This window comes from Cokeromyces recurvatus, assembly GCF_025118155.1.
Source record: "Cokeromyces recurvatus strain NRRL 2243 chromosome Unknown BX663scaffold_1, whole genome shotgun sequence".
Classification (NCBI taxonomy): domain Eukaryota; kingdom Fungi; phylum Mucoromycota; class Mucoromycetes; order Mucorales; family Mucoraceae; genus Cokeromyces; species Cokeromyces recurvatus.
The window spans coordinates 1,208,517-1,220,084 of NW_026251387.1; the positions used below are offsets into that span (position 1 = coordinate 1,208,517).

General features: G+C 29.3%; 5 protein-coding genes across 5 annotated transcripts; 2 read left to right on the forward strand and 3 right to left on the reverse strand.

Annotated features, from left to right (window-relative positions):
• Positions 1–122: 122 nt before the first annotated feature.
• Positions 123–1,061, reverse strand: BX663DRAFT_492413 (uncharacterized protein; the record flags this gene model as incomplete). Its single annotated transcript, XM_051525208.1, has 1 exon — positions 123–1,061. Exon 1 carries the CDS (start codon positions 644–646, stop codon positions 125–127), a length of 522 nt encoding a protein of 173 aa, XP_051387903.1. The 5' UTR covers positions 647–1,061.
• Positions 1,062–1,739: 678 nt separating this feature from the next.
• Positions 1,740–4,895, forward strand: BX663DRAFT_492414 (high-temperature-induced dauer-formation protein-domain-containing protein). The gene is made up of 11 exons (XM_051525209.1): positions 1,740–1,823; positions 1,881–1,916; positions 1,982–2,092; positions 2,182–2,401; positions 2,470–3,158; positions 3,250–3,342; positions 3,406–3,496; positions 3,556–3,719; positions 3,783–4,026; positions 4,080–4,411; positions 4,493–4,895. The coding sequence occupies exons 1-11, from the start codon at positions 1,761–1,763 to the stop codon at positions 4,874–4,876; spliced, it is 2,427 nt and encodes an 808-aa protein (XP_051387904.1). The 5' UTR covers positions 1,740–1,760; the 3' UTR covers positions 4,877–4,895.
• BX663DRAFT_492420 (anthranilate synthase component I) lies at positions 4,830–6,717 on the reverse strand. Its single transcript, XM_051525210.1, has 3 exons — positions 6,388–6,717; positions 6,144–6,266; positions 4,830–6,081 (listed from the first exon to the last, which is right to left on the reverse strand). The coding sequence occupies exons 1-3, from the start codon at positions 6,599–6,601 to the stop codon at positions 4,925–4,927; spliced, it is 1,494 nt and encodes a 497-aa protein (XP_051387905.1). The 5' UTR covers positions 6,602–6,717; the 3' UTR covers positions 4,830–4,924.
• A 301-nt stretch (positions 6,718–7,018) lies between these two features.
• BX663DRAFT_492426 (uncharacterized protein) lies at positions 7,019–8,643 on the reverse strand. Its single transcript, XM_051525211.1, has 3 exons — positions 8,139–8,643; positions 7,264–8,100; positions 7,019–7,192 (listed from the first exon to the last, which is right to left on the reverse strand). Exons 1-3 carry the CDS (start codon positions 8,170–8,172, stop codon positions 7,041–7,043), a joined length of 1,023 nt encoding a protein of 340 aa, XP_051387906.1. The 5' UTR covers positions 8,173–8,643; the 3' UTR covers positions 7,019–7,040.
• An 801-nt stretch (positions 8,644–9,444) lies between these two features.
• BX663DRAFT_492433 (guanine nucleotide binding protein, alpha subunit) lies at positions 9,445–11,129 on the forward strand. Its single transcript, XM_051525212.1, has 8 exons — positions 9,445–9,511; positions 9,588–9,772; positions 9,838–10,001; positions 10,071–10,199; positions 10,268–10,397; positions 10,454–10,692; positions 10,794–10,821; positions 10,884–11,129. Exons 2-8 carry the CDS (start codon positions 9,626–9,628, stop codon positions 10,953–10,955), a joined length of 909 nt encoding a protein of 302 aa, XP_051387907.1. The 5' UTR covers positions 9,445–9,511; positions 9,588–9,625; the 3' UTR covers positions 10,956–11,129.
• Positions 11,130–11,568: the final 439 nt, after the last annotated feature.

The following is an 11,568-nucleotide window of genomic DNA, read 5'->3' on the forward strand; positions in this document are numbered from 1 at the left end:
TAAAATAAACATTTACAAACATGTATAAAAAAAAAAAAGATATCTCTATAAATAATTTTTGTTTATTTAATGCGTGCACGCATTCTACAAGTTAAGTGTAATAAATATATATTGTGCAATAAATTTAAATAAAAGCATTATAATAATTATTGTAATAGCCATTCATTTGAGAATAAAAATATTTCTTTTGTTGTTGTTGTTGTTGCTGCTGCTGTTGCTTCTGTGCTTCTAATTGAAGCATACAGGCTTCAATACCAAATTGCTGGTGATGAAAGAAATAAGGAATCATAGGCATTATAGTTGCTTTTGGTTGAGGTACATAACAGTTAAAACTCGTTTGGTAATAAGGATAGTATAAATAATCAACAAAAGAAGAATTGCTTATATTTGTCGAGATTACATCACTGTTAGTAGAAGGCATCAAGACAGTGGAAGCTAACGAAGAACAGCTACTGTTAGAGGGAGTCTCTAATAGACTGGAAATAGGAGGAAGCCATAAAGAGGAATAGGGAGTAGGATCACTTATGATAGAGTCATTTGATTTTGTCATTCTTGATCTTTTACTGTCAATATTACCATTATTTATTAAAGAATGTTGAACACAGTTATACTTTCTTTTCTTTTCATGTACTACTTTTGGAGGCATTTTATGTTGATGAAAATAAAAGAACAAGAAGAAGAAAGTAATGGCAAGTATTCATGATTTATATAAGCTTTTTTTTTTTTTTAATATTCCAAACAACATTTATCTATTCTATATGGACTGGCTTTTTTTTAAGGTACACGATGAAAATGTTGTTCTAATTGTTATAAACGTATGTTTGAAGGTATGTGTTGTATAAATAGGTAATAAAAAGGAATATCAAAGACAAAAGAAGAGTGAATTTAAAACGAGCTTTAGCACTTGTTTGATACAATTGAAGCCTCTTACTAAAGACACATAAAAATAAAATAAATAAATACATGACATTTTCACTTTTATATGTAAGGTTATTTTTTTTTTTTCGTTTTTTTATTTTTTTCATTTTTTCATTTTTTTTCATTTTTTATTTTTTTTCTTTCAAAATGTAACTAAACATTAAAACGATGAAACGGTAAAAGAAAGACATTCATCGCAATTTATTTATCTAGTAAACAATATTCTTGGAAACATTGATAGAGATGCATGTGTACTAGACGAGCACACGACCTACAATAAAATGCCCTTATATTCAAGTTATGAATGAGTTAAAGGTTTCATAAAATTAAGGCGCCGGTACAGTTAATATAAAGTATATTTCATAGACAACTTGTGGGATTTATTATCTTTTTATTTATGAAATAAAAAAAAAAAAAATAGTAAAGTATGATAAAGAATATCGAATTTTGACATTTTTGCACACTTATTATACTGAAGAAAAACAGACTAGTAAATAGTTTATAATTTAGTGTTATGTAATAAATAGTGTGACGTTTTAAGGAAAAAAAAAAAAAAGAAAAGGCAGCAGCCATAATATGTAGTAGATTACATCACTTGTCCATATCTACAGAAAGGAATATTATTTTACATATTTTATCTAGTCTAGTCTACTTAATTAAAGTTATTATTACATCCCTTAAAACATCCTCCGCTACTGCTACTTTTCCATAAATAAATATTAAGCTTTTATTATTTACATAATAATCGATTTTATTTTATCTTTTTCCTATTTTTTTTTTTTTTTTTTTTTTTTTTTTTTTTTTTTTTTTTTTTTTTTTTTTTTTTTTTTTAGGGAAAAAAAATGGGCGCAACTGATAGTAAACTAGCTTTTAGAAAAAGTGTATTTCGTTTATTCGAAGAAAGAGTAAGCTAATGATTCAGAAAAAAAAAAAGTAAGCAGAATATTAACATGTTAGTGTAGAATGTATCTAGTTTTGCAGATGATTATTGGAGTTTGGTAAATACACAGCTATGATGTATGGGGTAATATTTATTCTTTCTAATTATTCATAATAAACTTAGTTTTGGACATTACCAGAAACAGTTGATGATGTATATACATTAGTGAGTCCGACTGACATTAGAAAAACAAGAGACGGAGCAAGAGAAAACCTCGAAACTTTAATTGACAAAGTAAAAAAAACAAAAGACCTATTGTATAAATGATATGCATTATTAATGCATTTTTTTTTTCTTTTTCTTTTTTATTCATTTGTTTATAGGTTATGGAACAGATGACAATACTAATTGATTCAACAAATAATTTTCAACCGATTCAATTTTTAAACTGTTTCCGTATTTTAACTCGCATTATGCCTTTCTTATTTGAAAGTGCGGACTGTAATGAATGGGAAGATGTATTTTTTTGGAAACCTCGTCTACAAGTGAAAGAAGAATCAAATAATACCATGTTACCTCCTAGAGGAGAGGTATTGATAAAATGTAAGTTAATTTTGTTATACATCATTATCCAGCCAATCATCTAAATTTTCTCACTATAAAATAAATAGTGACTTTACAAGCTTTATTTATGGCAGGATTTACTTTACCACAATCGATGGGGACAGCAGAGAATCGAGTTAATTATGTTATTTGGGAAACAGGTGTAGGCTCTTCAACGCCTATTGGATCTTCTCGAGATAATGATATGAATCGAATAGAGATACTTCGATTTTTAATCGTTTTATTTTCTAAATCCATGTATCAATCACCCACACATGTCTTGACAAAAACGGATCCATGGCTGAATTATATGATAAGACCTAATCGACTTGAAAGAAAAGTAGTGTTGGCATTTTTGTGTAGTATGTTGAATACAGCATGCAAGTTTAATCCAATGGGCTGGACAACTGCTGTACCTTATAACCATATCGTATTTACTGATTCAAGAGAACAATTAGTTGCTCTTTGTTTACGTGCCCTTTTAATTTTATTGGATTATAATGATCAATCAACTCTTGTATCAGCATTACAAAATCAATTAAATAGCAGCAGTAATAGTAGTAGTAGTAGTAGTAGTAATAATACCAGAAATGACATAGTCGCCAAGATGGATGCCATTTCAATCGAGGAGACTAATAATCATAAAAAGGATATGGACAATAATATATTTATATATTATTTGTCAAAATTACATAGAGCCCAAGATTTTCAATTTTTGATTGATGGAATTTATAGAATATTGAGCAGTCCAATGCAGGTAAACACACACACTTATATATAAAAGAACAAAAAAAAAAAAAAAGAAAAACTATTAAAATTAACCCTTAAATTTGCTTACATTTATATAGTCTTTAAATAGTTATTTGCCTGGATCATCGAAGAGAGTTCGATATCATGTTGAAATGATGATGCTATGTTGGAAATTATTGGAAATCAATAATGTAAGATACATGGACCAAAGTACAAAATAGAATTATTTATACATTTTATTTATTTATTTCTAGAGATTTACCAATTATTTAATGGAAACAGAAAGAGCTTTAGATTTGATGGTTGTTTTAGTATTTTATGCAAGTGAAAACAAGCTTGACTTGTGTAATGCTATAAATTATAAAGTGTGTATTTTATAATGTTAACATAGATTTTTTTTTTAGCTCAAATTGGATTGGTTCGAATGTGCTCATTTACATTGCAAATGTTATCTTCCAATAGAACATTTAGCGTTAAACTGAACAAGTCGTTTGATGGCCATGCTTCTCTTCCTATAAATATTAGAATACCAAATTTTCAAGGAACTTATGCTGATTATTTGATTTTAGTATGTATTTCTTCTTCTTTAATACATTTATACAATGTTCTTTGTACTAAAAATCAAAATTAGTCTATATTTTCTTTAATTGCTTCATCAAAAGGAACGTTATCTACACTTTATCCAGCATTAATCAAGACGATTACCAATATATCGCCCTATCTTAAAGGTCTTTCACGATTAACATGCAGTAAATTATTGACTTTATTCGGTTCAATATCTGCCCCTGGATTTATATTAGCAGATGAAGCCAATTATCACCTTGTTGAATACTTATTAGAAACTATCAACAACATCATTCAATTTCAATATACAAGTAAACGAACACTATTATTAATAATAATCATATCACTCATTTTATTTGTTTAGATAATCCCAATTTGATTTTCATGATTCTTCGATATCACCAAAAGTTTGAAAAAATAGCAGAGTTTAGTTTAGACAATGCCATAATAGAAATGGAAAGAATACGCCACTTGAAGGAAACACGTCTTCAACAAAGAGAAAGTGGTGGTGAAAATGGAATGTCAGAAAAAGCAAGGGGTAAATTACCAGAAGGGAGTTCTTTATCACGAGTATCAAGTAATTCAAGTATGCAATTTCAGAGGCAACAATCAAGTAGTAGTTTATCCTCAATGAATAGCAGTGGCAATCTTGTTTTACCAGGCACAAAAAATGGGTTTATTCCAACAGAAGATTGGGTATGGAAAGAAAAAAAAAGAGAGGGAGAGAGAAAAAGAGAAATTGGCTCTATTATTATGATATATTAACTTATATTTTAGGTTTATCATTGGCATTCGAAACTTCCTTTAGATACAACTGCAATTTTAATACATACCCTTTTACCAAAATTAAATAATAATCTTTCTAATGAACAAGAAGTATTTAATTTGATTCATATCACATCTACAGATGGTTTATTGCCTACTACTGCTCACCCTGTCATTATACGTAAATTTCAGTGGACAGAGCCTTTAGTGATTTGGTTTCGTAGTATGTTATGGGGACAAACTTATATCTCCTCTGTATCCAATTATGGACCTTGGAATCATACTCAAGTAAAGCTATTCCATATTAAACAACAGCAACAGACAACAGATATTAATAATGTAAACCCTTCTCCTATAAATACTCCTCTTCCACCATCATCATCATCATCCTCTTAGAGATATATATATATATTTATATACATATTTAAATAAATAATTATTGTTTTATTTTGATGCTTGTTGTTGTTCATATATTTTACGTTCACATTCATCAATAGTCGCTAAATTAGATCCCATTTTATTCAATGTCTCTTGATATTCATCTTCCTCCACAGAATCATAAACAATACCACCACCCGCTTGCAGATAAGCAATACCGTCTTTAAATAACATGGTGCGAATTGCAATACAAGTATCTAAATCGCCCGAATAATCAAAATGTCCCACCACACCTGCATAGATACCTCGTTTCTCCTTTTCAAGTCCACGAATCAGTTCTATAGCACGGATTTTTGGAGCACCTGAGACGGTTCCAGCAGGGAAGATAGCTCTAAAGGCATCGAAGGGGGTTTGGTCATCACGTAGCTTACCTGATACATTGGATACAATATGCATAACATGAGAGTAATATTCGATTTGCATCAGTTTATCTACCTTGACAGTTGTGGGTTGACAGACACGATTGATATCGTTTCGACCGAGATCAACAAGCATCACATGTTCAGCACGTTCCTTAGGGTCCTTTAAGAGCCCCTCAGCTAGTTCTTGATCTTCCTTTGCTGTCTTGCCTCGTTTTCGTGTACCTGCAATAGGATGTGTGTAAGCAATACGGTCCTGCACTTTTGTAAGCATTTCAGGGGAGGCTCCAACAATAGTAAAATCTTCAAGTTTCATATAGAACATATAAGGAGAGGGGTTAAGTGATCTAAGATGACGATAGACGTTGAAGGGATGTAAATCAGTAGGACGAGATAGACGCTGAGAGGGTACGGCTTGAAAGATATCACCTTCCTTAATATGATGCTTTAGAGTGGACACAAAATGTTTATAACCTGCTTCACCGACATTAGAGATAGCTGTCTTACCAAGTTGTATAGGTCCTTGAGGTATAGCTGGAATACGTTCTTCATTTAGTAAGGATAATGTAGTTTCAATTTCTTCTGCAGCTTTACGGTATTCCCTAGCGACTTCAGTTGGGTCAGTGACATCGCTGCGGAAATGGGAGACCACGTTCACGATTTGACGAACACGATCAAAGATGACTAAAGTATCACACATCATAAATACAGCATCGGGAATACCAAGAGGGTCCTTAAGCTCTCCTTGAATACTAGGTTCAAAGTATTGAAAACAGTCAAAGCCAACATAACCAACAGCGCCACCTTTGTGGAAGAACATATAAATGAGTTCTTTATCATAATTATAAGTTTCTTATCAATTATACCTGTAAAACTGGGAAGGCCTGGTATTTTGACATACTTGATATTTTCTAATTCTTTTTGAATGGGAATAAGAGGATCGCCATGAATTGTTTCTTTATCACCCACTTTGATTAACTTGTAAGGATCTATTAAAAAAAAAAAAAAATAAAAATAAAAAATAAAATAAAAAATAAAATAAAATAAAAAAGTGAGTCAATCTTTATTTACTGACTTGCTCTTTTTCTCTTAACTCTATTTGTTTCTCACCTGCACCAATAAATGAATAACGACTAATATTTTCCCCTCCTTCTACAGATTCAAACAAAAATGAATAATCACAACGATCAGCAACTTTAAGATAAGCTGTGACAGGTGTTAAGAAATCTGCTTCCAATTCCGCATAAATAGGAATTGTGTTTCCTTTTCCTTCTGTTACAATAGCTTGCACTTCTTCAATGGTTGGTTTCAATTTCAAGGACATGATTGTATATTTATTTTTATTCAAGGAATAAAGCGTATATTAAAGTTTAATCAGAATAAAGATTTATACTATTTTTTTATTGATGAAACTCCGTTTTTTTAATTTTTCAATTGGCCCTGCACATTTGTACTAAAAAAAAAAAAAAAAAAAAAAAAAAAAAAAAAAAAAAAAAAAAAAAAAAAAAAAAAAAGTACGATTAAGAAAGTGAATTATGTCAAAATAACACGTGATTAAAATCTAGTATTATGCTTTCTTATTTTTGAAAATAATATTAGGATAAAGAAGACTGATGTATCTTTTATACTTGTTATAGTCAATCCTCGGTTTTAAGGCATTAAGACCGGTTAACTGAGTATGAATTATATGATACGAATAGCATGAATGATCAAGACTGACTCATATTTTTTTATCTAACAGTACATTATTATTACATAATTATTTATTCTTTTGATGAAAAGACTTGTCTAATATTTAAATTAATTCTTGTTGTTGTCATGTAATCACCGTAAATCTTCCAATCAGGCGAATCTTCATAATGCCCTTCAGGTGATAAATAATCTGGTAAAGTGCCATCTAATATTCGAGGAACACCTATATATAAAAGTAAACAAAAAAATAAGTATATACACATTAGAACATCATCATCATCATCATCATCATACCATGGTACGCTCTTCTAGCAATAGCAGTCATGATAATAACATCACCACTATGTAGACGTAAAGGAATAGGCTTTACATCTCGTGTATTTCCACCAATCAAATATATACAAGAATGACCTAAACTCATAGAAATTAAAGGGGCCTCCATGTTGATTTCGCTTTGGTCAACATGACCCATTAACGTTGATTGCAGTTGGTAATAATTGATAATGCCTGCTTCTGGTTTAAAGTCACATCCTTTATATTGATTCTTCCAGTTTGTATTCAAGTCATCATTATCAGTATAACCAATGTCTTCAGTAGCTGTAACAATTGCTTTCATAATTTCAGCAATTTCATCTGGAATAGGAACTGGATTATTTAAATCATATTTCTTTGTTCCCCAATGATATTGATATCCTAATGTCACCCAACGTTGCTTTTTCAGCAAGGATGTTGGACCCAAGAGTAAAGATTTTGTATTTGAATTAATTGAAGAATACATGCTACTAACAGTTGACTTGGCATCATCATCATCATTACTATTACTAATTGTTGTTTCATCAATAGAAGGAGAAGAATAAATATCAGTTCCTTGCTCGTTGTCTAAAATAGGTTTAATAGGCACATAATAATCTGGATCACCAGGTACAAGTTCACCTCTTTTTTCTCTTTCATAAAGTGGCCATATACCATCTTGAGGAACATGATAGTGACCATTTAAATTGGACGTATGAGGAGGCTTAGCGTAATCTCTTAAACATTGTTTAATTAAGCGACGTTGTATACTGGGTGTAAAGGCGTTAGGTATAACTATAAGACCTGTAATAAAAAAAATGAAATAGAAGAATAAATCAACTTTGTACAAAAAAAAAAAAGCTCCCTCTCTCCCTTACACATACATAGATAATATATATATACCTGGCACATTCTTCAAGACATAAGCTTGATGGGATCGATCTTTCCAGCCATCATCATCTATTGAGCCAAAAAGAGGAGAAAGCTCTCTTAAATCATGCTTTAACTTTACATGAACTAAATTTTCATTCACTTGGTCACTGTTTTGACTGATATAATTAAAGTCAACAATTTCATTTTTTTGCTCTTCAGTAAGTAAACGTGATTTATAAATACGTTCAGCATAACGAAAGGGAGATTGATTTGCATACAAAGCTCGGTTCAATCGTTTTTCCGCATTTTCTTTTTGTTGCTTTTGCCAAATTTTAAATTGTCTTTTAGATCTAAATTGAGATGGAAGATTTACAGTAGTTGCTATTGATTCCATATTTGACGAAAAAAAAAAAGGAGCAAAACAGAGAGAAAATTTGCGTATAATTAAGAGTTGTCTATGTCTAATACTATTTTAATAAAAAGTCACAATGATATGAGACAACATGTTTCATATGTGTATTTTTTTTTTTTTTTTTTTTAATTTGTAACAGTACCTTATATAAGAACATTTCTATTTTGGTCGCTTAAATTAAGAATTTCTATGATTTATAACAATGAAAACTACTACATAATAAACAAAACAAAACAAAAAAACACAGGGAAAATAAGATTATATTATACTATTTTTTAAAATAGTCTAAAAGTATTTCTTCCAAATATTCTACTTGTAAAGAAGATGTTTCTTTCAATTGATATGCTTATCTTGTATACGAATTAAATTACCGAATTTTGGGAATATCATTCTTTCACTATTATGAATTTTTTTTTTTTTTAGATAAATGTCAATGTTTATCATGCACTCCTTTATTTTAATAATAACACAACAAAAGGGTCAATGTTACATCACATCATTCATTTGTCTGGTGTCTCTTTTTTTTTTTTTTTTCTTTTCTGGCTGGCTACTTTTAATATTTTAATGACCGCAAATAGTATATATGGAATGTAATATGTCTTGCTTGTACATCAAAAGAAAAATAGAAAATAATAATATTTAAAAATTCTTTTTTTATAATTATTATTATTATTCAATTTCCCTTTTCTTGTTTAAACAGAAAAAAACAAGTCGCTCTCTCTCTCTCTTTTTTTTTTTTTTTGTTCAATTCTTCATAGAGAAATAAGACGACACTATTTCTTTTTAACTGTTATATGTGTTTATAAGTTTACTTTCTTGATAGATAAATTCTAGCAAAAAAAAACATGGGTTTATGTCATTCTTCAGAAGAAGATAACCAGGAATATCAAAGAAGTAATGAAATTGATAAATTAATTGAAAAAGAAAAAAGCGTCAGAGATAAAGAATGCAAGATTCTTTTATTAGGTTTTAAGAAAAGCATATAAATTCATTGATTCTAATGGGCACGTACATTAATATTTTTTTTTTTTTTGGTTTCTAGGTAGTGGTGAATCGGGTAAATCAACCATTCTTAAGCAAATGAAAATCATCAATTTGAATGGTTATTCTCAAGACGAATTATTTACTTGGCGTACAACAGTTTATCGAAATATAGTTGAATCCGCACAAACTATTGTACAAGCATTAACAGAAGCAGGTTTAACGTTTGAAAGCCCAGAATTAAATGTAATAATGTGTAAAATACAGTTTTTGTAATTTATATGGATTGAATTGATTTTTTTTTTATTTAGGAAAATATAGATCGAATATTATCTTATAGAGTATCCGGGAACCCTAAGAGTCAAATAAGCCCTGAGATTATCGCTTTCTCTAAATTACTATGGAAAGACCATGTTGTTATTTCATGCCTACAGAAAAGAGAGCCAAATTTTTATTTAATGGACTCCGCAACTTAGTTAGTAGCCGTTTCATTCATAAATTAGAATGCATAAAAAAAAAATTAATTTATTTTTCGTCTATTTAGTTTTTTTGAAAATTTAGATAGAATTGGCCAAGCAAATTATGTACCTAATGAACAAGATGTCTTGCGGGCAAGACTAAAAACAACGGGAATTACTGAAATACAATTTCAATTAGGCGGTTTATTTATACAGTAAAAAAAAAAAATCATCACTCGCTCTTTCGTTCTATTATTTATTCATTTCCTCTCCTTTTTTATAGTATGTTTGATGTAGGTGGACAGAGATCAGAAAGGAAGAAATGGATTCATTGTTTTGATTCTGTAACATCTATTATTTTTTGTGTTGCTTTAAGTGAATATGACCAAGTGTTATTAGAAGAATCAAATCAGGTAGAAATATGAATATTGTCTATAGATGACTTTAATTTATTTATATACATGATTAGAATCGTATGTTGGAAAGCTTAGCATTATTTGAATCAATTGTAAATAGTAGATGGTTTATTCATTCTTCAATCATGTTATTTTTAAACAAAGTGGATGTATTCAAAGTTAAAATCGTTAGTTCACCGCTTGAAAATTATTTTCCTGATTATGGAGGTGGTAGTGATGCTAATAAAGCTGCTAAATATATCCTTTGGCGTTTTTTACAATGTAATCGAAATAAGCTGAATATTTACCCTCAGTAAGTTTAAATAGTATATATGCATATACATGTATAAATATGTATATTTTTTTTCTTTTGCATTATTATGAATGTCTTACATAATTGTTATTATGTTATAGTCTTACACAAGCTACAGACACATCTAATGTAAGTTAATTAATTTATTACTATGGGTTACACATACTAATTTTTTTTTTTTTTTTTTTTAGATTCGATTTGTATTTGCAGCGGTGAAAGAAACATTATTACAGAATGCGTTAAGGGATTCCGGCATGTTATAATTAACTATATACATTCTATATATACACGCATAGTAATAATGATAATCAAAAAAAAAAAGTAGACATACACATACATAGTAATAATATATTATTCTTTACCCTCCTTCTTTTTTTCTTTCTCTTCCTATTAATATAATTATATACCTTTTTTAATAAATAATTTTTATTATTATCCCTTCATCATGGATAGACCCCACATTATATTCGAAGGTGTAGAGTAAATAGTTAAGAGGGAAAAATAGAAAAAAAAAAGAGTTCAAAGGAGCATACTAATATTATTAAATATGTTATCCTTTTAATAATGATAAAAGATGACCATGTTATTTGCCTGCTGCTCTAATGAGTATTTGGACTATATGCTTACTCTTTAACATTTTATTAAAACAAGTATTATAAATCAAATTGGTGGCACCAGATTTGGCTACTTACTGATCAAAGTTGAGGCAAATACACGAATAATTAACATAGATAGAGCTTTAAAAGTTTATATAGTATACTACAGTAATATATATATTCAATAACACAAAAGAAAAGACTTGTGATATCTTTTTGGTAATAATTAAAGAATTGTCTAAGATAATAAACTACAAATAACCATTTTGCAGCAAGAAAT

Bases quoted from the DNA above. Each gene is read 5' to 3' on its own strand.
- BX663DRAFT_492433 (XM_051525212.1), top strand. From the start codon at position 9,626: ATGAAAATCATCAATTTGAATGGTTATTCTCAAGACGAATTATTTACT. The intron at 10,200-10,267 runs GTAAAAAAAAAA...CCTTTTTTATAG, and splicing joins TTAGGCGGTTTATTTATACA to TATGTTTGATGTAGGTGGAC. The intron at 10,398-10,453 runs GTAGAAATATGA...ATACATGATTAG, and splicing joins TATTAGAAGAATCAAATCAG to AATCGTATGTTGGAAAGCTT.
- BX663DRAFT_492414 (XM_051525209.1), top strand. From the start codon at position 1,761: ATGGGCGCAACTGATAGTAAACTAGCTTTTAGAAAAAGTGTATTTCGT. The intron at 1,917-1,981 runs GTAAATACACAG...TAATAAACTTAG, and splicing joins CAGATGATTATTGGAGTTTG to TTTTGGACATTACCAGAAAC. The intron at 3,159-3,249 runs GTAAACACACAC...ACATTTATATAG, and splicing joins TATTGAGCAGTCCAATGCAG to TCTTTAAATAGTTATTTGCC.
- BX663DRAFT_492426 (XM_051525211.1), bottom strand. From the start codon at position 8,172: ATGTGCCAGGTATATATATATTATCTATGTATGT. The intron at 8,101-8,138 runs GTAAGGGAGAGA...TTTTGTACAAAG, and splicing joins TATATATTATCTATGTATGT to TTGATTTATTCTTCTATTTC. The intron at 7,193-7,263 runs GTATGATGATGA...TTTTATATATAG, and splicing joins TGCTAGAAGAGCGTACCATG to GTGTTCCTCGAATATTAGAT.
- BX663DRAFT_492420 (XM_051525210.1), bottom strand. From the start codon at position 6,601: ATGTCCTTGAAATTGAAACCAACCATTGAAGAAGTGCAAGCTATTGTA. The intron at 6,267-6,387 runs GTGAGAAACAAA...TTTTTTTAATAG, and splicing joins TTATTCATTTATTGGTGCAG to ATCCTTACAAGTTAATCAAA. The intron at 6,082-6,143 runs GTATAATTGATA...TCTTCCACAAAG, and splicing joins AGGCCTTCCCAGTTTTACAG to GTGGCGCTGTTGGTTATGTT.